Source organism: Phallusia mammillata, chromosome 4 (assembly GCF_965637545.1).
Source record: "Phallusia mammillata chromosome 4, kaPhaMamm4.hap1.1, whole genome shotgun sequence".
Lineage (NCBI taxonomy): Eukaryota > Metazoa > Chordata > Ascidiacea > Phlebobranchia > Ascidiidae > Phallusia > Phallusia mammillata.
Genome location: NC_137255.1, coordinates 13,915,504 through 13,943,012, shown reverse-complemented (window position 1 = coordinate 13,943,012; position 27,509 = coordinate 13,915,504). Strand labels below are relative to the sequence as shown.

The 27,509-nt window shown below is 36.9% G+C and overlaps 5 protein-coding genes across 7 annotated transcripts; 1 reads left to right on the top strand and 4 right to left on the bottom strand.

Annotated features, from left to right (window-relative positions):
- Nucleotides 1-3,760: 3,760 nt before the first annotated feature.
- LOC145224899 (uncharacterized) lies at nt 3,761-6,182 on the bottom strand. Its single transcript, XM_080091513.1, has 4 exons — nt 5,874-6,182; nt 4,709-4,921; nt 4,446-4,485; nt 3,761-4,094 (listed from the first exon to the last, which is right to left on the bottom strand). The coding sequence occupies exons 1-4, from the start codon at nt 6,034-6,036 to the stop codon at nt 3,881-3,883; spliced, it is 630 nt and encodes a 209-aa protein (XP_079947639.1). The 5' UTR covers nt 6,037-6,182; the 3' UTR covers nt 3,761-3,880.
- A 63-nt stretch (nt 6,183-6,245) lies between these two features.
- Nucleotides 6,246-8,415, bottom strand: LOC145224898 (uncharacterized). The gene is made up of 4 exons (XM_080091512.1): nt 8,077-8,415; nt 7,412-7,704; nt 6,827-7,283; nt 6,246-6,754 (listed from the first exon to the last, which is right to left on the bottom strand). The coding sequence occupies exons 1-4, from the start codon at nt 8,315-8,317 to the stop codon at nt 6,318-6,320; spliced, it is 1,428 nt and encodes a 475-aa protein (XP_079947638.1). The 5' UTR covers nt 8,318-8,415; the 3' UTR covers nt 6,246-6,317.
- A 3,965-nt stretch (nt 8,416-12,380) lies between these two features.
- On the top strand, nt 12,381-18,484 carry LOC145225383 (G-protein coupled receptor-associated protein LMBRD2-like). Of its 3 annotated transcripts, XM_080092065.1 has the most exons (16): nt 12,381-12,617; nt 12,776-12,890; nt 13,271-13,411; nt 13,952-14,069; nt 14,147-14,314; nt 14,390-14,600; nt 15,053-15,127; nt 15,359-15,474; nt 15,701-15,814; nt 16,273-16,346; nt 16,508-16,689; nt 16,752-16,885; nt 17,000-17,105; nt 17,257-17,461; nt 17,674-17,793; nt 18,014-18,484. In XM_080092065.1, the coding sequence occupies exons 1-16, from the start codon at nt 12,444-12,446 to the stop codon at nt 18,247-18,249; spliced, it is 2,289 nt and encodes a 762-aa protein (XP_079948191.1). In that variant the 5' UTR covers nt 12,381-12,443; the 3' UTR covers nt 18,250-18,484. The 3 variants fall into 3 exon arrangements, with proteins under 3 accessions (XP_079948191.1, XP_079948192.1, XP_079948193.1); XM_080092066.1 differs by lacking the exon at nt 13,271-13,411; XM_080092067.1 differs by lacking the exon at nt 12,381-12,617 and having other exon boundaries at nt 12,824-12,890; nt 13,271-13,365.
- Nucleotides 17,932-20,638, bottom strand: LOC145225387 (uncharacterized). Its single transcript, XM_080092070.1, has 6 exons — nt 20,580-20,638; nt 20,237-20,377; nt 20,099-20,179; nt 19,301-19,473; nt 19,141-19,244; nt 17,932-19,054 (listed from the first exon to the last, which is right to left on the bottom strand). Exons 2-6 carry the CDS (start codon nt 20,357-20,359, stop codon nt 18,882-18,884), a joined length of 654 nt encoding a protein of 217 aa, XP_079948196.1. The 5' UTR covers nt 20,360-20,377; nt 20,580-20,638; the 3' UTR covers nt 17,932-18,881.
- LOC145225384 (protein FAM151A-like) lies at nt 20,580-27,449 on the bottom strand. The gene is made up of 12 exons (XM_080092068.1): nt 26,803-27,449; nt 26,480-26,635; nt 25,486-25,678; nt 25,262-25,423; nt 25,043-25,198; nt 24,760-24,899; nt 24,377-24,514; nt 23,483-23,625; nt 22,327-22,564; nt 22,089-22,251; nt 21,880-22,007; nt 20,580-21,035 (listed from the first exon to the last, which is right to left on the bottom strand). Exons 1-12 carry the CDS (start codon nt 27,038-27,040, stop codon nt 20,926-20,928), a joined length of 1,965 nt encoding a protein of 654 aa, XP_079948194.1. The 5' UTR covers nt 27,041-27,449; the 3' UTR covers nt 20,580-20,925.
- Nucleotides 27,450-27,509: the final 60 nt, after the last annotated feature.

Sequence of the window (27,509 nt, the reverse complement as noted above, 5' to 3'; positions counted from 1 at the left end):
TATGAGTGTGAAATTTGTGAAACGATGACGTTCCAGGATAGGGGTATCATAGTTTAATGTTAGAAAACTATACATTCGGTAGGGATTATGCGAGTGTATTCTCAGATAATCACGATAGGTTTATCATATATTAACCCTAGAAAACCGCGGGTATATGTACGGATTATGCGAGTATATTCTCAGAAAATCATGTAAGAACTTCACCTTAGCATCATGTATGATCCGAAGTTAACTTTCCGTGTAAAACAACCCTATATATCTATGATTGTCACCAGAAAATCGTACGTAACACAAACATGAACTTATATATTATATGTATGATTCGGGGATAATTTTCCGACTGGGTTTCGCTCTCTTCCTTCTTTCTGGTCATTCTGTTTGACTTGTGCTCGCTTATATCAGCGTGTCACTTTCTTTCGCCAAGAAGTAATAAACGGCCGAACCGAAGTGCAAGACACCTATGTGGAGTTTCCAGGACTCTGTCCTGACAAGCCCAGGAGCTTGGGGGATTAAGGACGGTGGTATACCTCTTTAATTTGTAGTGACGCGGTTATAACCTTGAGACTCATTATCCACCATTAACATAAAACCGAACACTATACAAGGCTACCTATCATTGTAAGTCAAAGTGTAAAGTCGTCCACCGTTTATTTACAATATTGATTTTACCACTATACAATATACAATATTGGTTTTATCACTGCGTTTGAGCCAATATATACTTCGTGCTATCAGTATCGCCATCTTTGGTGTTAAGAACCATTATGCTAGGCGGTGAACCTTTATCCTAATAAAGACGCCTAGAATGTAACGAAAGTCGAGTGAGATATTTCACTTGCTAGTTGAGCAAGAGAAAAGTTTGGCAACAGCAGTTAGAACTTTTTGCATATTTTACATATTCAGTATCTTATTGTTTTACGACTTGTACACAACTTCATTTCGATGCACAGTTTACTTCTTATGTTTATTTTTTGTCCCTTCCAAAGCCATGTTCATTTTTCCCTTTCCATCAGCGTTTGTTATAGCATAACATCAGCAGGAAGCGGAGTTTAGGATTTATAGAAATTTCTATTTATTCGTCTGCTTATAGGTTGTAAGTTTTAAGAAAATAAAAGCTTTCTAAAGACTAGCTCTACAGGTTTATCAGTGTTGGGGTGAGGGTTTTTAGTTAAAATAACTGACATATTCTGATCTTAGATACCTTTGGGCTAGTTTGGCTTTGTGCGGGTTAAACGCGCTATGTCTGTTTGTGTATTTATGCGACGACATTGAAATTGTACATCAGCATTAAATTGATATTTTAGCATGCGCGTGACCCATCCGCATCTTCATAAATTAATGTAGGTGGAGCTACTAACCTATAAATCACGTCAGCCGAACATTTAGCTAATTTTCGATAGGTGGCGATGGGTGGGTAGGAAAGTATGTTTTTTGAAATATTTTACATTGGGCAGGAGCTTGGCCGAACGGTCTGGCGCGCCTGACCCATATACAGACATAAAAAACCCTGATCGGGATTCGTCCCCGGGAGAGTCCTGGGTTCGAACCCCGTGAAAAAAAAAAAAAAATATATTTTACATTAGGAACTAAATTATCGAAACCTATCGAAAATTAGCTAAATGTGCAGCTGATGAGTTATGACAGTGGTTCTCAAACTTTTTTTTGTTGCAACGCCTCTGGAAAAGTTTTCTGGTCTTGCGACGCACCAGCAAATAAATGTTAATGAGGAAACTAATTATTAAAGTTGTGTTTATTGATACAACCACAAAAAACACGAAACGGAACTATTCTGCGACGCCCTTGGAAAATTGAAACGGCGCACAGTTTGAGAACTACTGAGTTATGGTGTTAGGTAATTTTTTTAATAATGTAGAGGTAAATGCACAACAATGGCAGTTGGTACCTTAATATTGGTGGAAAATGTACTAACGCCATAACTCAACAAAAACGGTATAACAGCACGCACCAAAAAATAATGTTACTCTCTGAGCTTTGTATACAACCCTTTTAAAATCCACTGTTCTGAAGTTTCGGTAAAAGTTGTGTTTGTTTGTTTCGCCAGATTGTACCCTGTAAAAGTAAAACTTAATTTCTCTACATTAGAACCCTGCTATTTAGCTCAAAAATCACTTGTTTAGGTATAGCAGGGATGGCCAAACTGCGACTCATTGAACCTTTGATTGCGGCTCTTTAAAGTGGAACATGCATTTCCCATCTTGCCAAGTTGTTTAACCCGATAAAACAATGTATTCTATCCCGTATTAACAATATAGGCTGCCTGTTTGTCTTAACCAATGTGCATTCCAAAAACCAACCGAAAAGAACATTATTGCACGGAAGCGTGCTAGATTGTGCATTGTAGTCAAATATATTTTTATATTTTAGCTGTAAGTCAGGGCTGACATTAAAATCATTTTACATTTGTATTGCAGCTGCTACTAGCAATAAGTGCGCTGCACCGGCGCCCATGAGCATCTATAGGGGCCCATAATTATTAATGATTCGTAGTGTTTTTTTGCTTAATTTTCACGTAACGTAGTCGCTGTTACATGCAAAAACTTTCATTTGCTGGCATTGTGTTGTAGTTGCCGCTTGGTTTGAGCCAGGGGTCACCAAAAGTTTTTTCACAGCGGGCCGGATAAGTTTAATAATGATCCGCGAGTGCCGCATAGTTTACATGTCTTAACGTAGTCTTTCCAAACTTACCCCGCGAAGCTAATTTTTATCGTACCGCCAAGAGATCTTTCTACAATACTGTGCTATTGTTAGCGAACAATTAAAACTTGTAGTCTTGTCTGTGATGTAACACAGAGTGGTCGGCAACCGCCGGGCCGCGGGGAGTTCGTTGCCGGGCGGTATACTTTTTCAGGTTAAAAGCTTTAAAACATTTTGCCCATGTATCCCGGGGATGATAAACTAATTTAGGCGTTTTCATTGCTGAATATTTGTAGTTTTTTTAAAGGCCGGTCCGCGTCAAAATTTCGGTTATAAAAAACGGTCCACAGTGCAAAAAAGTTACCGACCCCTGATGTGACTCACTGGCCTAGGATCGTTTTTGTACGTTGCAATCCTATGCGACCAGTTAAAATTAATTCCACATGTCGTTGCGGGAAAACTTTCGCAGAAAGTAAATTAATTTTTGAATGTTGCGTAGGCCTAGTTATAAGTACGATTTGGCAAACCAAAAAATACGGTCGCGGGCCGGACCTGGCCTCGTATGACATCACAGACGAGTTTAAGATTTTCGATTATGCGCAATCAATTGTTCGTTTGCAACTCTTGTAAGATTGTATAATCTTGGGCTCTTGGTAGTCCTACGGAATTTGCTTTGTGTACCACTATGGGACCATTGGCTCTTGTTTGAAAACCGCTGCCCTAGAACTAATCAAATAGTAATGTGGAATAAAGGTCAACAAATACGGTTATTGCTCTAGCTAGCGTATTCAGTAAAAAATATAGCAATTTTAGGTTTTCAAAACTCTTAAGGTTTGACGTTACTATTCTGGACATGACTATAGTGTTCAAAGGGGGCCCCAGAAATTTAATTGCACCAGCATATTTTTTCGCTCTCGAGGGCCCTGCTAATTTCAAACACCTTGCAGCCCAGGTGGAGACTCACAGTATCCGTACAACAATAATCATTATTTGATACACTTCGTTGTGAGTGAATAAATTCGTTTTTCGATTTTTTTGTGCTATGTGATATGCGGCTCAAACGTGAAGCAGGTCTCCATCGTGAAGCAGGTGACCACCCCTGGTATATAGTCTTTTTTCTTTTTATTGGTTACAATTACGTTTTCTTCGTCGTAAGCAAATAATTTTTGCATGACACTTTACGGACGCATCAAATGCGATGATCGCTGATGCGAGCACTGTGAAGCTAAAATCCGCGCGAACACATAGGGCGAAATTGCCAAAAACGATTACAAGGGACAGTAAATATGCAGTGGTCGATTTCTTGTCCAGTTACAGCTGAGGTGAGGTCGGGGGCAGGTGTTGCACCTCCTTCTTTCAAACTAACACGGAGAGCTACACAGCGACGATTTGTCACTGGGATATCTTGTTTTGAAAGTTTGTCGCACCAAACACCAAACCTGTCCAATAAACAATTGAAACTGTTAGAAAGGGATCGTATTTTTTCACTCAGTTGTTTATACTAAACTTATTAAATAACACGGTCACGAGACAAAATAATATCTAAAACTTTGCAAGGCCAATAGTAACAGCAGTTTATCAATATTTTAGCAAGGAACGAGGCAAAAGGAAATGCCTAAAAAATAGAAGACGCTGGTTTGCTAACTTTGTAAAGTTGTAGGTATCTAAATTTACGAAAATTAGGTCACCTACCCTAAATGGAACCATAATACGGGTTTCAGTGACTAAAATAAATCAGTAGTTTTTTTTTGTATGTTACGTGAAATAAAATGTATATGACGGTTACCCACCTTAACTTCGAACTCATCCAAACTGTCATCGCTTTCACATCTAAAACGAACAATGAAACGGTGGCTATTACCTACGACCTATGAGTTATAATTTTATCGGTTTTAATCTTATTGGTGCGTATCAATATATTTCTCACTTATTAGACGTCGAATTAACATGAAAATATTAAAAACTAATTCTGTTGCAACGCAAAACTCCTGTAATGGACAAGGCAAACTTTACTATATTTGTGGCAATTACCAAACAACATCGCTTCACTTACTTTCTTCAAGGAAGACTTGGGCAATATACTTTATCATGTTGTTGTATTCTGCCTCAGTTGGTACATCAGCCAGTGATCCATTAGGAAATGATTTACATTTACTGCGGGCTTTGTAAAACGTCAATCCATTTATTGTCGTTTTAGTTTGAGATTCAGGCAAGGAATCCAGTATTTGCATACAGCGACCTCCGGCGGCTGAAAATCCTGGACAACCTTCAAGTATAGATTGGGTTACTGTCGGAATCAATAAAGCTTTTTTTTAAACTACGTTTTCATTCCCTTGTATGATCTATGAGTTTCTGGTCCTTTTAATGGTATAATTTGACCTTTCACTGTTTCAATTTCGTAAATTTCCGCATACAGTAATATTTAATAAGTTTCGATCAACAATAGTAGACATTGATTGTTGTTGAGAGTTTGCACACATATTTTAGCAATAACGTGACGTCGCACCATGTATGGTGACAGCAGCCTAATTCTAAATAATGTCCAGTTTGCCGATTTTGGGGGCCGAATCAGCATTTGTCCCGTAGAAACGGTTGTCATTTTGGCCGAAATTATTGTCATTCGGCCGAAATTTTCGTACCCAAATTCTAAATCTAAATCCTAATACATGTATATATATTGCATCTAAAAGTACGCAGGCGAGACCACAAAGTCATGCAAGCTACACAATAACGGTTATTGTTATTGAATAACCCATACCATTATTATTGGTGCGTTATTATTTATCCCACACCAAACAGATCGGGAATTCATTTGCAAGCTGACAATGATGGCTGAAGCAGCCTTATAAAAACCACAGGACTAACATGATAATGCATTACAATTGTCCTGATGTTGGAACGCTTGGTGATTGTTCTGTGTCATTGTGACGCTATATGTGTCTTTAGTTTACCAAGCGAAATAAACTCAACTCAACGCCGCTGTTTGAACCTATGCCTGATGTCAAAAGCGTAGTGTAAAACTTCGCCTGATATCACGAACGATTCGGTCGAGTTTATTGGACTCACAAATATTTGGATTCGGAATTTTGCTGCTTTGGAGCCTCACCAGTTAAAGATCGCAACACCAGATTCTCTGCATCAGATCTTATTTTGTGTTTCAACTATCCAGCAACTGCACATATCTAATTAAAAAATAGTTAGTTCCATTGACAACTTACTTTGTTCAATCACCGACACAGCGGTCGCATCAGTTTGCCGTTTGGTCCGAATCGCAGAATTATTCTCACTTCCGAACATAACCAAGACCAGGGTTGTTGCTGCAAGTAGTATGGAACCAATAACTGACTTATTCTCAGCGATTTTACACTGTCCAAACAACATCTCGTTTCTTGACTTGCTGTCGTTCCGTCTATCAGATATTCAAGCCTATGAACAAATTTAATACCAACCGCTTACCACAGCCTTTGTCGAGCCCTGGGGCTATGTAGCCAGCGTAACGGACGCATTAAACTCACTGACTAAGACGTTTAAGTGGGAAACCTATAAACAAAGTTTACACTAGGATGCTAACCAACGCCACGGAGTTGGAGTCAAAAAGATAAAAAGAAATGTATTAAAAGTCACAGTATTTGGCAACTGACATCAAAACAGTAAAAAATCCGTTACCATGAATCAAAATTAAAAAACGATTCCATAAAATCAATATCGTCCGAGGGCATGTTTAAACTATCAACTTCAGTATTAGTGCACTCAATAAGCTCAGAGAGATCCCATGAACCCGCAACATTTGAAGAATTGTTTTGGGTACATTTAGTGGCCTTTCCCCTATACTGCGACCCAACAGGAACTTCCATTGAATTAACAGCTGGAGTATTTCGCTCAGGACTTGATAAAGGCACATTTAAAATTGAATGTCTGTTTGATTCAGTTAATTCCTTGTTGTATGGAAGATTCTGATGGCCCCCGTATTGATTGGTGAGTTTGTCACTGTCCTGGCTGTCGCCGCGACTTCTGTATCCAGAATCACAATCATCGCTATCAGGCTTCTTGTTTTCTCTTTCAAAAAGCTGTTCTGTTGAGGTAGGTTCAAATAGGTGCTCTAAAAAGAAAGAAAAAATTAGCAAAACTTGCAAACAGGTTTCTTATGTGACATTTTTTTATAACTACATGCCTTTAAGAGAAGAGCAAAGTTCAAACAGTTGATTTTGTACTTCATCCAGTTTATGGGTTTTCTTTGGTTTTTGTAATTTGTTGGAGCGCATTAGTAAACAACCAGTTTTTCTAGGATGTAATGAGCGAAGTGGGAGTAATGGAGAAGAACAGTCTTCATAGTAATGTTTTTTGTATCTTCTTTTTGTCGCCTTTGGATTGTGGTTCTCTGTTTGCTTTGATTCAACCAGACCATGCAATTTACTGGCTGGTTGGCAAGTTGTGATATTAGCAGTAGGTTCAGCTTGATCATGGCGATGAACAGGTTTGTCCAATTTGATATGTATTCCTGATTTTACTATGGGATTTGAAGATTTTCTTTTCCTGGAAGAAACATCCGGTGCCTGGTTGTTTGGGACTTTAAACAATGCTGCCAAGTCAGGTACACAAATGTCCGGTTGATGATTCGAAGTACAAGCCTAATAAAAAAACAAAAAGTTGCATATCAACAAATAGTTTTGTCTGTAGGATTACTGTTTTAACCTTACAATCTTACCCACTGTTTAAAAAGTTATAATATTTTTTTACATCAGCTATGCAATTTTACCTCTTTTGATTTCACAGATACAGCTGTGAGGTCTTGCACAGGAGAACTTGTGATCACATCATAACATATTTCAGAGTTATCACCTAGTTCTGTTTCACAATTGTCAATTATCAAGTGCTTGAATTTTTCAAAATATTCATTCAGCCAAAGACTTGTGATCTTGTTTTCATCAATGTCCAGTACTCTGGCTTGGCTTTTGGCCAGCTTCTTAAGCTGTTTCTTGATGGCATGCCGAGGTAAAGCAAAGAGCTCCTGATGGCACAATGAAAGTAGCTGAACGATTCTTTCATTTTCTGCAATAAATGCACAACATAGATTAAGACAAGAGTCACAATCTAACCAAGAAAGCACATTTAATCATTGCCTGTTGGCAACACGTTTATAACAGGCATTAGATGAAATTCACTTATGTACAAACATGTGGTATTACCACAAAAAAGTAACTCAAGAATGAAAACATATTTGAAAAACTTATATAAATCAAACAAGCATATTTTATATTTACAAGTTTCATTATATTTCAGGCTAAGTTACTATTTTTTGGAAGCATATTACATTCAAGATCTATTCCACAGAAAATTTTGGCCACACACATAACTACCAAAATAGCTTTTATAATCAACATCAAAAAATATAAGCCACTAAATGTGACTTGTGGCAGTTACCATGGTCAGTAAGACAATTTATCTTTGGTTCAGGATTCGAAATATGCTCAGATATTTTAGCATTATCTAACTGATCATCTTTACTCATGCGGGATCTGATAGTTTTATCAGTTTTAGACAAGTCAAGTTTGGGCGACTTTTTAGCTCGTTTAGACTTCTTTAAAACTCTCGGTTTTCGCATGAACTCATTCAATTTTCGCAGTTTATGTTTCGGAAAACAAACAAAAAGTCTTCCTGACATTACTAACAACGAAAACTACTTAGGCTTGTACCACTTCCAAACTACGCTTTCCAACAGTACACAGACAATGAAGGATCACAGCTTCAGCAGTTCTTACTCGCCACTATGTGAAAATCTCTCGGCCAATCAGAACACACCATTGCATATCACGAAAACAGTCGCGTCTGCTTCGAGACTAATCACATGACCAATCAGAAACAGCAGGTCACGATTTATGTCAAAATGGCACACTAGCATTGTTAAGATGTTGGTCATATTGATGACTTCAAATCCACCAATCTACCATCTTAAAATAAATTTGATATTTCGGGCGCTACGTGAAATCAATAATGTATGTGGACTAACCCGAAAATGGGCGAAAAATGGTTATTTATCATTTTAACCTATTGTCCACGTTTTTTTTATCTTGATCTCGACAGTGCTTTCGAGGGCCCCCTTTCGAGCTGCCTGTGCTATTGAAAGTCTGTTGAATCATTTCTTTATTTGATTTTTTTTTCTTTGACCTTTATTTTTGGTATTTAGCAAACTCTGTCTGATGTAGGCCCTACCATATTTCCATCACCAAAAACGAGGACAAAATGACTATCAAAGAAATACGATCATGATACGTTTTACGCAGTCACCTAATATTTTTGGGGTGAAGTTTCTTAGTTAAATTGTGTTTCAACATAAAGCTGTTTTATTCAAAATCCACCTATATTTCTATGAAAGGTTATGACTCATAACCTGTCATAACTTATGAGCTAAAGATGCATTTTGGGTTGATTCCAAAGGTGATTGTAGACAGAGCTGTCAAATATATTTAGTAAAATCCATAGATACTACATACCATACATGTGTAGTATCTATGGTAAAATCAGAAAGTAGAAAACAAAGGACATTTAGAGATTTTTTTAACGTGCTCAGAGCTCAGTGGACAACTTGGTTTTTGTTCAATAGGAGGATTTTCCTGACGCGATATGTAGAATTGATATTACCTAGTTTCATAGGATTACAACGCCCAGGATTGATCCAAAGTCAATTTGTTACGTCATAAACAAGACTACACATGTTAATTGTGCGCAAACAACTACCTTCTTTTGTTACTTGTGACTTGTGAGGTAATATACAAGCATTGCTCGTGAGATAAGACGAACTACACAGTTTAACACTTAACAGTCGCATCACCAGAATTTAAATAGGATTGTAACAAAACCATATCTTGACGCCCCTATAAAAATCGCCTCGTGGGCTAAGTTTGAAAAGACGTCGCTAGGGCATGCATGTAAAACCATGCGGCCCGCACGAATCATCATTGAACTTATCCGGCCGCAGTGAAAAAAAGTTTGATGACCACTGTTATAGAGGGTCGGGTTCGGTTTACGTTTGAAAGACATTTCGGGATCGAGTTTTGTTTCGGTTTAGGCCAGGGGTTCCCAAACTGTAGGCCATGGCAGTACTAGGCCACCATGACATTTTCAATGGGCCACAGAGCCATTTGAACAGATTCTACTGTTTTGTTATGCTGTATATATTATGCCCTTTGTTTTGGAAAACATAATATTTGCAAAACAATAACTATTTAGCAAGAAAGGTCATTGTCTCCTAACAATGGGTCTTAGCTGCTGTGTGGGAGTAGTCAAGCATGTGAGTTACGGGAATTGAGAAGTAGGCATTTATTCAAGCAAGTATTCGCTGTGCTTTGTCATAAACAGAGCCAAGAATTCCGAATCTTGTAGCCAAATTTCAGGAGCATGTATCTTATGAAAAATAAATTGCTAGAAACCATTTCGCCTGTTTTTGAGTTAAATTTTCAAAATTGTTTGTGCCCAAAATTTACAGCACGTGGTTCTCAACTTTTTTTGTTGCGACGCCTCTGAAAAAGTTTTTTGGACTTGCGACGCAGCAGCAAAAAACAGTTAATGAGGAAACTTATTTTGAAGTTGTGTTTATTGATACAACAACAAAGGTCACGGAACGGAACTATTCTGCTACGCCCTTGGAAAATTGAAACGACGCACCGTTTGAGAACTACTGAAATAGACATTTGGGCCACAGACCAAAAACGTTTGGAAACCACTGGTTTAGGCAAAAACAAAACTACACGACCTTAACGTAGTCCAAATAGATTTTAGCTGCGCCTTATGCGGCACGTTATAAGAATTCTATAATATTAACTTATTCTGAAATCAATATTTTGTTGTTGAGGGAATCGCAAAATTAGAGGTGCATTTTGATGCAGGGTGCATACTGACTGGATCGGTCCATGTTCAACGCCACACGAAGTATATAGGGTTTAACTTCGGGTCAAGGATTTAGAAAAATAACATTTACGGTACGGGCTCGGGTATATGGTACAAAGTACAAACCAATAGGCGGTGGTCGGATGGCGTCGCCACCTTGGATTTGGTCAAGCACGGTGGAGGCCATCGTGGATATTATAGTTTGTTTGTAGTAGTATCGTACGAAACATCGTAAAATCTGAATAAAATCAGAAACGATTTTACATTTAAACTAGTGCTTTGGTGAAAAAGCAACAAAACTTGAAAAAACTGCAACCTGTATGGGATATAACTCCCCGTTTATGACGTCAAACACACAATTGTTTGGCAATTGACAAATGGTTATAACAGGTGATACAAAGCAATACCGTGACGAAACATTTTAAAACATTCCCAAACCAATGATAAACGCTACAGCAACGTATTTCAAATTAACATTATTATAAACATTTCCTTTTTTATGATTTTGACGAACGTTGCATTCTATTGGAAGTTTGTTAGGCTTTGAGCTTTTGTGATTGCACGCATTAGTGGCGTCACATGAAGTGACGTTATATTTTATGTTCTCCACCTTGCATTTTTGTAAAACTCGGCGCCTATATGTGCAAACCTCTAAACCCGGTTCGCGGGTTCACTCAAAGAAACGGTTAGGACATTTTTTTGCGTTTTTGGCCTTGTTTAAACTTAAACCAATGAAGCGAATTAAAACGAAAGTTTGCAAATTGAGGTTGGTAAACCACTGAACGAAAACAAAATACGGCAAATTTCCACATATATTTGTGACGTCATAATGTCCCTGTTTGGCGTTGCTGAAAAACAGCTGACCACAAGAGAGAGCATGGGACTATTGACTACCTGTACATTTGTACAACGACAATTGCCACTGAATGTTTATTGATTGTCGATTTCAATCATAACAATAATATTTGATCGCGAAAAAAATTTGCTGACAGCATTGCTATACTGGTAATATAAAAATTAGGATTTGTGTTGTAACTTCACATTTCAGCAGATTAACATTAACATAATCACGTATCTTTCCTATGTACTTACCAAATACTGTCACAAAATGTTGTTTTAATACGTTCTTGTCCAACGTTTTTGGTAATGGCTTGAGATTCACCTCTAGTCTATAGTGTTTTGTAATATGTTGAAATCAGACATAATTTGTAGTTTCATAAGTTATGCTTGCAGTTGGCAGTGGCACTTGCGCCTGTACAAACATGTAATGTAAGACTATAACTTGTCAGTTATACATGACAAACGATTTTAGCAATTTATGAAGAAAAAAACAAGTATTTTTCGTCACTGAAATAAAATGCAAAAAACAATTATTTTATAGTTGGGAGACTTCAGTCAAGTCAAAAATTGCACTGAGATTATTAACTTGGACTGTGATGAAGTGGAAAAATTGGGACTGTTGTTGGCAAATTTTGAGTGCTTTGTGCCAATTTAATTGTTTTGACACACTTGTAAAGCTCCACAGTTTTATGTGTAAATGGTGATTTTGTTCCAGGTTTAATAAGCAATCAGTAAAGAGGATATTTGTGTGTGAAGGCTGGGTTTTATGTCATGACAAACTAATATTAATTGTATGCATGTACTTGAATTTGAACTCACAAACGGTTTGGCAGGCCTTGAAAATATGCCTAACATGGCACATGTGCCGGGGGTTGCCGCACACTACATTGGAATAAAAATACTGCTGATGATGCTCATGCATACCATGTTTGATTGTTGTTGGCAAGTCAGGCACTCTAGCACTTTTAAAAGATTTTAACCAAATTGTTGATGAACTGTTTCATTCACAGTCTATAATGTTATTGCAGATTTAGAACTGTAGGGCTTTGTGAATTATCGGTGATATGAGTGTTGGGCCTTTGGTTTTGGAGCTAATTGTTGTGTTTTGTATTGCTCTACTGCTGCTACATCATTATGGAAAAATATCTAAATATCACCCCATTGTGATAATCGCAACGCTGGTGGCCTGGTACTTTAGTCTCATTATAGTCTTTGTTCTCCCATTGGATGTTTCATCAGTAAGTGCAACTTTGTACTTATTTTAGTTATGTACCAAGTGTTCAAAGGAATTTACCATGTGTTGTTAATGTTCACATATTTAACTTTACCCAAGTAGTTTACAATTTCAAGTCTTTCAAACAATATTTTTAGTTTGAAAAGCAGTTTTTGTTTGTAGACATTTTACAGACAGTGTATTACCACATCAGAAGCAACAACAGCAGTGAATGGACAAACTAGTTCTGCATCGCCTGTTAATGTTTCAACAAACTCATCTGCAAATCTGTTGCCTGGTAAACAATGATCTTGTAGTGCATTTTAGCTGTTAAGCATGTTTTGAAGCAAATTTGCATTATGCTGATGCTAGCATTATGCAATTGGTGTTTAGAAATACAGTTAAAATATTACAAGGAGGAAAATAATTGCAATGCATAATGGTGACCTTTCAACGAACATTTAGATTCTTTGTTTATCAGTTACTCGGCTGTAGACATGCGTACTGTGTTCATGTGTAGATGCGATTGACTGGCGGAGTTCCCCAATTACTAGTTCGAATACTCAAAGCCACCATTTATACTGATTTCTTTTGAGAGTATATATCTGTTATGCTGTTGCATAGATTGTTTTTTGTTGTGGATGTTATGTATTTATAGGCATTTATCTTTTGTTATAGATACATGGCAGTCCACAACAGTAGGCCCTACCACTGGCAATGTAAATGCTTCTATTCATACAATGGAAAACGTTTCCATCATCTCCACAAGCACAGTAATTTTTGCCACAAATCACTCTGTTTCAACTGATTTAGTGACTGGTATGAAAATGCTTGTTGTCTGTGTAATGGCAATGTTAGTTTTGAAACCAAAAATTCTGCATACTAACCCCAAACAGATTGGAAGTTTGTTTCACTGTAATGCATGAAATTAAAATGCAATAGGTTTTTGTGTGTGTCAAATTTATACCAGTCAACAGTTATGTTTAGAAAAAAATATTGAATTTTTTTTTGTGTGTGTTGTGTGTTTAATCTATCTGTGATTTGTGAACAACTTTTGCATCATTGTATGTTGAACATGAATCTTGTTCAACTTTTTTATGTCTTTATCTCATCTTAATGTAAAAGGAATCTCCATGCATGTGTATAAATATGCACATTCCCATGTGCGAAAAACTTTAACGCATGATGGCAAAAATAATTTGGACAGTCATTTATTTAAAAAATTTCTTTAACAAACTTTTGGCCATAAAACCAATTTTAGGAAGTCTTCCGTTTCATGTTAAAAGAACAGCGCAGCGAATTATAATCGGTTTGATCATCACAAATATCATTTTTTTACATATATGACTTATTTTTCAGTACCAGTGCCATTTTCTGTCGAAGATGGAGAGTGTAAAAAACCTTGGAGTTATGTTCCTATCGACACCTTACCTGCAATGTGGCACATAGTTTACTGGACATCACAGGTTTTAACCTGGTGAGAAAAAAAGTTTTGCTGATGCATTTGTTAACGAACATTTTGACAACAGCTTTTCTATTTTTGTTTTAAAACAGGTTTATTTTGCCATTCATGCAGTCCTACGTCTGTGCTGGAGACTTCTCTGTTTTAGGCAAACTGAAGCGTGCAGTTTTTGAGAATGCCTTTTATTACGGATCATATCTTTTAATTTTTGGTGGTCTGTTAATATATGTTGCTGCATCACCACAACTCAGTTTGGATTTGTGAGTACTAGACTCTGGATTCTGATCACTTTCACCAAAAACACTATCCAAAAATATGTTATACTTTTTTATCAGTGCACAATTAAAAGTTTTGTTGATAACTGCATCAAACACGTGGGGTTTGTTCTTGCTGGTCCTGTTGCTGGGTTACGGATTGGTAGAAGTTCCTCGCAAAATGTGGGATGCTGGGAATATCTCACGGACAACAGCATGGACTTATTTTCAACTTGCCAGGCTAAGTACAGAAAAACAAGAGGCCAACGAAGACCTTGAAGATATTTTGGAGGCAAGTTTAATGCACATTTAACTGCTATTTTGGATTCGATTTCCTTAATAAGTATGTTTTGTGTTTAAATTATGTGTTGCTTATGCCAATGTTTACACACATAACATACATTGAGATACACATCTGATTAAACCCACAAAAGTGTCCCAAGGTATGTGTGTGAAGTTTTCCCTTGTGTGCATGGTTTTCTGCACATTAATACATGGCCGAACAAATATTTGAAGCAGCACACCTTTGTTGCTTAGTAATGGAAATATATCTCATTGTTCACTATTTAACATGAATAAGTAAAATTAACTATTTGACTGTTAGACTTCAATGGTGAAACAAGTATGACTAATGTTTATGGCTGTGCATCTTTATTTCGTGTTTTGACCAAATTGGCCGATATGAATGCCTTTCAAACAGTGCTGCACTTTGGACCTTTAGCTAATGAAGAGATTTTTACACAGGAAGTGAAAAAAGTTTCTGGTATTGTCCGCTACAATCATCCAGTCAGAAAATTTGTCAATATTATTATTTCGAAGGTAAGCTCTAAATTTGTTAAAACTTTTTACTGGTAAAACCATTATTCATGCTTACTAATCATGCCACATTTTTAATGCAGTAGATTACATGTTTTTGTATGAAATTTAATGGTACTAGTTCTGTTTTACAAATCATGCCACATTTTATAATGCAGTTCTTTGAAATTAAATGGTATTAGTTTGGTAGAACAAATGTTTCACCAAATACGTGTATTGAACTTTTATGCACAGTGTCCTGATGCTTTTCAAACTCGTGTCAGTCAAGGAATGGATGATTATGAGGATTATGATGCTGGGAGAAGTCGCAGTGACCTTCCAACAGAGAAAACACTTGTCCGAATTCACAGGTGAAGTGCTAAAAACAAATGACTAATTTAAAGTTTAGGTATTTTAGTGTATGTTTGACGTATTTCGTGCAATGTCTCCCTGCGACCTGTAAAAAATGTGTTACTTTATAGATTGAACACATACAGTAAACTGTAAAATAGGAAAAAACCTTGTGCATGTAATGAAAAACATATTCAAATTGTTTAATACTACTTTTAATTTGACTTACATTTGTTATAATCACAGGCAAATCATTCGTGCTGTTCACACACAAAAGCGGACTACTGTGCAGTGGAAAATTTTGATGAGAAAAGCATTGCACTTGGAGACCATATCTAAGAATCTTGGTTTGATTGACAGGTAACATATGTATCTAATATTCATTTTGCTGTTCAACATATGCAGTACAATAAATAAGCTATTGCTGCCAGGCATAGTATCAAGTTTATAGAGCTGTGCAGTACAACCGGTTTGGCTACATTCTCAACTATGTGAGCTTCGAAAAAAATCACTTTTGTGCTTTGTCTTGCACAATATTTAACACCAACATCCAAATAATTTTGGTAAATAGAGTAGGATTGGATTTGTGACCAGTCATACCACACAATTCAGATAAAGTTAGCTATCTATTGTTTTCTGTCCAAACTACATGTGACTGTATTTACTATTTATCTCCAACCAATGAATACAGCCTTGGTTCCTAATTGTCCAACACTAAAAATGGGGTTCTTTATCAGCAACTCATGTAATATTAATCAGAAATTTAAAAATGTATGAGATGTTTGCTGAGTGGTTTCACTAAATTATTGTTTTGTTAGGAGGTGGAAAGAAGAATTTCCATCTGATGAGGATGAAAACTATTGCTACAGAACATTTTGTTCATCTCAACTCAGTGAGATATATTTTGATTTTTTTTATTTTGTTGCAATTTTAATTAAAAAAATGCCACCTTAAACGGAACTGGGTCAATGTTGTGTGTCAGGTCACTTCATGCCTTTTTTGGGGATAACTTGCTGCATAAGCTTCTAACAAATCTAAATTCTGTTTTTATAGAATGGTACTGGTATTGCTTGACACAACCAGCATTGCGAAAGACTCTCGCGATTTGCCTTGCTGTACTTTCCCTGATGGTGGTCTGGTCAGAATGCACTTTTTTTAATGAGAGCCCTGTTTTATCTCTTTTTGCCATTTTTATTAACCTGGCCAAACAAAACTATGACTACTTCTATATAGAGGTAAGTGTGCTATAAAAATGACCAATTGTTGTCACAACTACTAACTCTAAACTTTTTTTCAGCTTGCCAGCTGTTTAATCATATCCTATCTATGCGTTTGTGCATACTACACTGTGTTCAGAATAAAGTTTTTTAATTATTATTACATTGCTGGACATCATCAGACTGATGAATCGAGTCTCATGTTTGTTGGCATGTAAGTTATCATTTGCAGATGTGTTTTTTTAACTTGTAATAGTGCAATGATTAAACGCAACTCAAACTTAATCCATGTTATTATGTGTTGTTGTGATTTATCATGTTTTTGCAGAATGTTCTGCCGGCTTACCGCTCCACTTTGTTTAAACTTTCTGGGCTTAATTCATTTGGACACACATATTACCGGTGATGATGGGGTGGAAACATCATACACAAAGGCAAGGAAACCATTTAAAAATATGCAGGCTATTTAAATCAAGGTCAAAAATCAATCGACACATTGGCATTTGTGACAAAACACTTTGACTGTGAATCTATTTAGGCTGTTGTGTGTTCCCTCGTTGCAACTTTATAAAATTATTTTAACAGATCATGGGGCACCTTGATGTAATTTCCTTTATTTCGGATGGTTTTAACATTTACTTTCCCATTCTTGTATGTGTGCTATGTTGTGCCACATACTTCAGTCTTGGTCAGAGATGTCTCTCAGCTGTGGGTTTTCAGAGATTTATAGATGAAGCAGATGATATGACAACTGACTTAGTTGATGAAGGCCGGCAGTTAGTAAACAGAGGTAAATCTCAACTTTTTACACACATTTTAGCAGAGTGCCTCAAAATGATTTCAGGGCAGTTTTTGTAAGCTATTTGAATCCCTCTTGTATATGTATTCTATTGAGATGTATTGTGCAACATAACAAATGATTTAGGTTAATTTTTGTAAAATAAATTATTGTGATATTATTTTCAGCAATAATATTTAATTTACAAACTTGGAACTTTTTAGAGAAACGCCGTCTTCAAAGAGAGTTAAATTCATTGAAACGAGCAGAGAGGGACAATGGTGAAGACATTAGTAGTCGACAATGGAAAGGACGGACCATGAGACAAGCAGAGGCTGGAACAGGTATTCTAAAGTTTTCTTATACCATTTTAAAAGTACTATTGTATAACATTGTGGTGTCCACAAGGTTTTTTTGTGCTTCTGGAACTCCCAAATAATCTACTCATTATAAAGCTGCACATATAAAGGATGACCAAGGAGTTGTTGTTGAATTGCTATTATGTGATTGTACTGCTTTGGAAATGTATCGAGCTCATTCCCAATGCACATTTTTGTACCACAGACACAGTAACTCAATCACCGAAACGATATAAACGAAAAACGGACAAACTTGAACTTCTCACTGACGCCGAACCGATTGACTACAGTTCAGTGTCACACAAACACAAAGATGACCTTGATGACAGTGGTTGGGGAAATGATGAATCATCAGAATGGGGCACAACATCCACATATCAAAATTCAACAAGAAGCAATCTCTCCACCAGGCCACCTAAAAATCTCTTTGATGATGTGTAATATATTTGTGTTTTATTTGTGTCGGTGCAATGTGTTTAAAAATTGTATTTGTTTGTAGTGATACTGAGGCTCCATTGCCAGTAGTTTAAATTGTGTTACTACTTGCACTTTAATTGCAGGTTTTTAGTTGCACACAATTTACTTGCATTTTCCTTCTACTTTTGTTGTGGTATATGTTTTATCTGTACAACAAACACAAATTATTTATGTAGAAATAAAAGTCTAAATAACATTGGTTTAGTAGTTTGTATTCCATTTAGAAACAGTTTTCCTAATGTGTTTTGGCTTTTACAACCAAGACATGCAGTATTTTTTGTGGCAAGCAAACACTTATTGAGAAACTATGAAAAGCTAAAAAGGATGAATAATACATGAAATAATCTAAAATTTTGCATTATTTTGAAGACATTATCTTAGTTTGTAAGACTTAAAATTTGCACTAGTCACAAAATACTGATTTCACCATACTCTCAATGACTAGGTTTAAAAGTTTTTCTGGTATTGCACCTGTTTTAAAACACTTAGTAAAATTAGCAGTAGCATGGCACATTTTTATATTAATCACAGTGTGCAGGTAACACAATCATAACAGTCCACAGTGATTAACCATCATAAAAAAATACACTTCTCAACTAAAACAAGTTGGTTTTGAGCATGACAGCAATGAATTCATCTTCATCTACAGCATCATCACCATTATTGTCTGCAAATTCAATCATTTCTCTCACTTCTTTTTCACTAAATCTGACTCCAGCATCACGACAAACCTTTCTTAATGAGGAGGCAGTAATCTTTCCACTTTCATCTAAAAACATGTTTTCCTTAGAGAGGGTTCATAGATTTTTTAAATGAAGTGGCAACAAGACTTTTTTGAAAATTAAAATGGTTTACCTGTGTCGAACATTTTAAATCCATGTCGAATTTCTTCATATATATCCCGAGAGTCAGTTTGTCGCTCAATAATAAACATAAGAAAATCAGCAAAATTAATTTCCCTGCAGATAAGAGTATGTGTTAATATCTTTTAGTGAAAAACAAAACAAAAATTTACCCCCTGTTTTGTGTGTCAACGTCAGCAATCATTTGACGTACTTCATTCCTTGTTGTGCGAAACCCAAGAATTTTCATGGCTCTGTGCATTTCTTTGACATCAATTGTATTTGAGTTGTCAAGGTCAAATGCATCAAACACTACTTTTAAATCCCTGATTTCTTGAATTGTTAGCTGCAAGTGAAACATTTTGTCACACAAGTCATAATGTTATGATGAAAAAGGTCATTAGGAAAAAAGCGGATATTCTAAAAGTTTTTATGGCCCAAATTGGGAGGTGATAATGATAACACTAACTTTATGTCAATTACATTGTGCTCGAAATTGTTTGTGCTTTTTTTACAGTTTCCAAGTACAAATTGTAGGAAACTGGGCCATATGTTAAATAATAAATCTCTGTTTTGTTTCACTATCCCCATATCAGTGTTTCTCAACCTTGGATGTGCGACCCACAATAAGTTTGCTCAAATAGGCACTTTTGAGGGGATTGGCAGATTTTATCCAAAATATTTTGTATTGACACAACAACATTTGCAATTAAAATATTGAAAATGTTTATGGTGATGTGAGCCATGAGTCATGACCACCATTTTATGGGTTTGCTGCAGTACAAAAGCCGAATTGTTACATCGACATTTGACAATTATTGTATGATGATCACATTCTGACTTTGAAACTTCTTTTATGTGTTTGTAAAAGGGTTGTAATATGTTATAAAACCACTGCACTAAAGGGAGTCAAAGTAAAAAAAGGCCAAGAAGTTAAGATCCACAGGCCTATATTACCATTAAAAGTTCACCTGTTCAAAGACTTTGGTGGGAAGCCTCATTCCAAGAAACTGCCGCTCATTAACTTCGTTTGCTTGCAGAACTGACAGCAACTATTAAACGAAAATCTGAAGTCATCTTAAAAAGTAAGGCGAAAAAACAAGACATACTGCTTGTCCTGGAGGGGGAGGTGGCGGGACATACGCAGGGAGGGCTTGAGAAGGAAATTGAAATTCCGTTGGTTTGTTAGTCGCCTCAACGGAAATTGATTTTCTTTTTTTCTTGGAAGGCATTGTGTTGATAATTTTTGTCTGAAATAAACACAAGCGGACTGTTGTTGTTAATAGTGAGTTTTAGCGTTTATAGCAACATGTCGCGCTACTCGCGCAGCGATTTAAATTTGTCGCCTGTTGCTTGTCGCATTTATTTTCTAGCGCAGAATGTTTGTAAGGAATTTAAAGCCCAAAACGTAAAAAAACACATGCTTTGTGATTTCAACTTATGGTCTATAACCTGTTTTGGCAACTCTTTCCAGTTTGGGATAAAATGCGCCCATGAGATGTTGTACGAAACTTCTGTTGGAGAAGGTAGGTATTTAGCAGCTCGTGGACCAGGTCAATTTCTTTCAGCAAACAACCGTTTTTTTCGTTACCAAGGTCAAAATAATTGTACAAATGTTGCCCAGTTTGGGAACAGAGAGCAAAACGAACAATTGAGGTTTGAGGAAAGTTCATGGGTTACACGAACTTCTGCCAACCCTGGGCTCTACCAATAAGCCTTAAAATAATAATAAAACGATCAAAAGCAAACACAATTTACATAGGCTCTACCAATAAGCCTTAAAATAATAATAAAACGATCAAAAGCAAACACAATTTATTGAAATATCAAATATGTTCGTTCCATAATGCACCCTCTCGTCTCTGCTGTGGTGTCTGATTGCAAAACCAAGGTGGATAAATCGTATTGCTTTAAAAAGGTAAAATAACTGATTTATTAACTTGATTTTTAGTATTGTTAACTTATACTATCACAGTTGTTCCCAAACATTTAGTTAACGGACCTGCAGCCTAGATGTTATAAACTCATTAAGTAAGTGAAGTTAAACAAATGTCTACTTAGAATTTTTTTCACTGCTGGCTCCTAGAACAATCCCAAAGACCCATTGGCGATCCACTGAATCATAGATGGAAAAATCCTTGTTTCAGTTGAATATGTTTTGTTTTTACATTTACCAATTTAAGAAACATTTTTTTTACAACAAAAATCATGCTCCCTCCAGTATGTAGGTATAAAATTATAAGATACGTGCTATTTTTATTTGTTAAATTAATATTTTTTTGTATTTGCAACTTTTGCTGTAAAACGATAGCCAGCAATTGTAGCAAGGCTCGTATCAAAATTTTACAATTATTGGATGTTGGTCGGGTACGGAAACTGCTGGCCTATTTGTCTTGAGTCAAATTCTGAGGAACCTGTACAAATATATAGCCTAAGCTTGTCAGACACTAGAGTACACAGAGCCAAAAATTAGAGCCATGTTTACTGCGTCGATTTACGATCAAAAGCTAAAAGTAGGAAAAAGGATAACTGCTGCTAATCTGCGCATATGCAAGTACCGTACTCGTGTAGTTTAATTACAAATGAAGCCGCGTTTTGTACATTAAAGAGCAGACAACAAGATTAACTGTTGAGCGGCAACTCATACGTAACATGTTTTTAAAGTCTGCATAAGTTATACTTTTTTGACTCCCAAAAGTATTATTGTATGTCAAGAATTAAGTAGATTTTTTTGCAATCAATTGTTTAAGACCTTCCATCATTGTTTCTGGAATGTCAAAATAAACTTTATGGGCCGGAAAACCAAGATAAATTTCGTACAAGTCTTCCGACGTCACGCCCTCCGGAGTAGGTGAACTGTGCCATACTGTCAAGGAATACCTAAAATAAATGTGTTTGTTTTGTATCTTCTGAACTAAGTTATAAGTATTTAAGACATAAAATACTAATACAAATACTTACCTATTCGATTTAGACACCAGCCATTGAAGGGCTGGCAAGGATGGTCTAGTAAGAGACGCTCTCACTGGAAACGTAATTGCCTGACGAAGCGAAGAAACATGTCCATACATTTCTTCAACCGTTTGTTGAGTGTACAGCTCGTTTACTCCCACTGGTCGATACGCTAAACATACACACGTCGAATTAAAGTTTTATGTCACACCGTTGCAAGAGAAAAAGCGAAATGAATTTAACCTACCAGTGGTCCAACCAGGAGAAAACGTGCAGTCGGGAAATTTATTTACTATTGTAGAAAAGTAATTTGTGGCGTCAACCGGTTCTGTAACTGAGTTTGGACCGAGCAATATATCTGCGTTCAACCAAACAGGAAAAGTAATGTTTGATTTTTGTTTTTGTAAAATTTCTACCGAAGCTGTAACAGCGCCGATACTTTTGAAATCGAGTTTTACTCCTTTCGTTTTTTGGCTGGTGGTTATCTGCAAAGGCGTAAAAAGGAAAGTTTTCATTAAATCTTGGAAGAAGGAAGTTGTATGAATTATTTTCTCTTGCTGGTAAATTATCTTATTTTGCAAAGGAAAATTTTTTGATTGTTTTAATTTTGGTACAATGTTTTTGTAGTATTGACAACTTTTGACATGAAATGTAGGCCAACAATATCAGTGTGGGAAGAGAGGGGATGGTAGTTTCGTCATAGTATATATTTTTCGTGCATTGTCAACTATGTTATAAAATAATTACATATGTACACACTCGTAGACATACATATTCACACACTGATAGAATACACCAGGGGTGTGCAACCTTTTTCGTCAGTGGGCCATATAACCAATTTCGGACATCAATCGAGGCCACACAATTTTTTTCACGTACCGTATTTACACGTTTTTTTACCCTACTGTTGGTGCGGCTCGCATTCTAATATCATATCGATATTATTTGCACACCCCTGCGTTTTATTTTGCGTTTAAAACCAACTTTAAAATGTTAGGTGCAATAAAGTTTCGTCGCAACACTGCCTTTCACAACAAAGTAATTGTTTACTAGACAAAGAGGTATATTACGTCACATTTGGTATAGATACGCAACAAGCACCTAGTGTGAATGTGTGTGAATTAAGTGCTGGTTTAGCTTATTCTTGTTACGTATAGCAACTTATAGCGGGGATTTTTTGCTGAAATGTGCATTTTTACTTGCTCTGAATCAGAGTGTTGTTGAGGGCCACACTAAACGGCTTTGCGGGCCGGATTGTGGCCCGCGGGCCGCGGGTTGCACACCCCTGGAATACACGGTTAGCTATAGACTAAACATACACCCGACGTTACGCAGAAATGTGATTCCTTTTTGGGTGATATGAAACACGTGGAATATAACCTACAACACGGAGCGAAGCCCACCTGTTGGAGGAAATCAGACAACGAAAAGTTACTGGTGGATGCATCAATTATATCATGCCCCATCACGGGAAGTGATTCATCAACATTTGAAGTACCCTCGCCAGATAAACGCACATCAGCTTCTAACATCATAATATTGTCATCTGCAAAGCAATGCTCATTAAGGAATGACGAATAACATCAACACATTCGACCCGACAAGATGGGCTTTGTTTTCTTCACTACATTAAAAAAAACTGCGAATTCCTTAGACAGGTTTAGTCTTGCCATTTCGGGATATACGCCATTCGCTTGACAAACTTTGCGGAACCCCCCATAAAATAATTTGAATGAATGTAATACCAGTAGGCTACATCAAAGAAAAAAGATGCATTTTTACTTGACACATCCCAAGCACATCATAAAGGTTGACTTCAATTAAACGCATTGCAATGTTATTTAGATCGGTCGTTTCTACATTTATCTCGCAATTTAGCTAGAGAGTGTATCAAGATTGTATTTATTACGTCACAATTGATCAATGGTGCAACAAAGGTTAACTAGAAGGTGTATAGGCGAGCAGTGCTGTTCGAAACAATGATATTATGAATCATTCGTGTTTTAATTGCAACACCAAACCGCTGAGAACCCCTGTGCCACCCTTAAAGTTCACGGAACCCTAGGGTTCCGCGGAACCCCGGTTGAAGAGCCCTGGCTTAAGTCGAATAACCGACATGAAAACACCCTGGTCATAACGAAATAGTTGAAAACCACTCAAGCGTGCAATCTTTGGTACAGTACACTAGGCTTGCCTCGAAAGTGGTATAGCTCACGCTAGTTACTTGTTCTCAAACGCCAGGCTTTCTGTTAGCATTGCTTGTCAGAAAGGCTGACTAATGGTGTAATTCGACTTACCCTGTAAAGCTGCTTGAAGTTCTGCATGTGAGTTAACTCTATGAGCCCAAGTTACGTTGATGGCTTCACGATTTGGTATCCTCAAGTAATCCAGTGCGTTCCCGCCGGAATAAAACACTTTTGGGTACATGCTGGTTTCTGTTTAATTGCAGTTTACTAATACAATCTTGTTGTTACAGCAGCTAAATTGACCACAACAAAATTGCACCAGACTAAGATAGCCCATTTCCGGCAAACAAAGCCTATCCACTGAACAGAGGAAATTAAAACAAAGGGTTGCTAAGTGTACATCAGTCACTGAGCTTAGTAGAAGTGCCTACTTCTCTTGCTTATATTTGTCACTGACTTCATTTAAATCCGGGGATCCACATTAAGTCACCTACCAATAGCGTGCAGTAATGGTTCAGTAAGTGAGTCGTAGGCGTCATAAAACACCCGGTCTAGGCCGCAATTGTCTCGCACAAACACCATATCCACAGTATCCACAGGGTCGGTAGAACCAGTCCAAATAGTCAAAGAAAACCTATGGGAAAAACATTTGTGCGAAAGCAAAGCGGCTAACTGCCGCAGGCGTTGCATAATTCAAATTTTATATTAAACTATATGTGACAATTAAAAATGTAGTGAAACATAGATTCCTCTGCAGTGTTTTGAACTACTTTGTACCTGTTGTTTTGTTCCAGAAGCCATAAAAATCTGTCCCAAGATTTTCTTACCAATGCAGCCCTCGCCGGAAAAGTGATTCTTTGATTTAAGTTCTCGACCAATTCAAACATCTCATCCATTGACTCCCATGAGTAAAGTTCATTTTCACCAACAAATCTTTATGCGAGAAATTGTTTTGTTGTTTGCAAACGTGGTATATTTCGATGTAATATGTGCTACCTGTATGTGGTAGTCCATCCTAATGACAGTGTAACGTTTGGAAAGATGGCATTTACATTGCTAACGAAGAAGGTGCCATTAATAGGTTTGTTATTGTTATTAGGACCTTGTACAACATCAGAATTTATCCACACAGGTTGTTGTAGTGACGTCACAAACGACCTGAAACAAAGGTATCGTTACCATAGAAACACATGTGTAATGGGGTAATGGAAATAACTTACCGCAACGACTGCAGGGCAGGAGGTATAACTTCGTTGCTTTTAATGTCCATTTTGATGCCTTTATTTGACGCGGTAACCGCGGCAAACCACTCATCCAAAGTGTTGTCACTTGTAGTTATGGGTGGATGAGCCATTATAGGTTGATTTGTATCCGGAGAAAGAGAAATATCCGCTTCTAGTATGTCGTAATCCCCTATGCACAACGTATTCACTACACAGTACAGAAGCTAAGAGTGTAGGTTTTGTAAAATCAACAACTACTTTATCAGTTTTCCGCTGATAAATGTTATTGAGGTTACACAAGCATAGGTTAAAACATGCGTATACCCAAGTATTTTATAACACGGTCCCATTCCGAACTTTTAACTGTTCAATGCGACCCCAAGTTAGTATAGTTATTAGACGGCCATCGCTCATTATACCTCAACTACAACGATGCCGTGTACAAAGCCAAAAGAAATATATCTCTTCCATGTTAATTACAAACATTTACAGGTCTTTAAGAAATACGTATTATTTACTTCTAAATCACACAATACACACACCGATCTATAGACAAATTTCTAACTGGCAGTGACACTCATTGAAAATGTACAAAACTCCACAAAGTATTTTAACCTTTTTCATTTTAATATTTACAACAAAAAGCAAAAATCAGCGCATTTAGTTCGCCAGAATGACCGAAAGAGACCTTATTACATCACAATACATGCACTTAATGCTGTCTGCAATGGCAAATGCCATTTCACAATTGCATACAGAAATCGTTGGCACTAAACATACTCTCTTTTTGGATGTTTTGTACATTTATTACTTGACAATATCTCCGAGACCCAGTATGTTAACCATTTCGAGCCCACATGGAGTTTGGGAACCCCTGGTCTAAAACCGAGTGTACAAAACCCCAGGTCAGTTGAGAGGGTTTGCGCAGAAATAGTAAAGCCGTCGTACATATTTCCTTAAATATCTTTTTCACTACGACTATACGAAATACCTTCGAGTGCGTCATTCATTTCGCTTTTGCTGTTTGCACCATGATAAAATTTGAGGTTGAGGCCGTCTCCATGTGCATCAGGGAAATACTCCAACAAATCACCTCCAGTAATTTTGAATATTGTCTCGTTTTCAATAGGTGTCGCACTTGGTGTTTCTGTTTCAAAGAGCTTATAGTAGTTTAGTTCCAAGAAAAAAAAAAAAAAAGTTTAGTTCCAAGAGCTACATAATTGAGCAACGTGTTATTTATGCTTGTTTTAACAAGTGTTAAAGAGTAAATCATAAAATCGCGTTACATTACAAAACCAAAAAAGCACAACATACCTGAAGAGAGAGCTGTAGACGTAGTGACCGTGGTCGTGATCGTGATCGTGGTCGTGGTATTGTCGCCAGGGTTGTAAACATTCACGTTGGTGTAGTGGTCAATGATGCTGTACAGCACTCCGATGGTAAATCCCAAAGACACAAGAATAATAATTATCCCCAGCGTGTACTTAAAAATTTTATGTCTGCTACTGACGCTATCTGAATTCTTTGATTTTTCGTTTTCGTAATCTTCCATTATGCCTAGTTGCTAACTTTTACTTTACATGGGTATCAGTCCTGCAGTCAGCATTGGACATTCCCATAATTTGACAGATTGACTTGCAGTCGTAAATGTTTAACCAAAGTTTCGCAGTTTGCGTTTGTTTGCCTTAATGTCTTTTTGCAAACAAGGGGATGACTGAAAAGAAACGGAGCTGTTGCTTTGTGTCGCAAGATAGTAATAGCAAACTTTTTAATTGAATGGGTACGTTGTGTTGGTGCGAAGTTTAACAAAATAAAAAGATAATAAATCTCCGAGAACAATCGTCGTGGGTGGTTTGTTCAAAATACACCTGCGAATTGGAGGTTTCTTATCTCTTGCTTTAGTTAGTAAAGATAAAAACAGGCACGATCCATCTGTGAGTTTGTCCCTGGATGACTTTCGCTATTTCCATGCTGCTATCTTTACCCTCAACGTCACAAATGTGTCAACAAACAAACGTCTA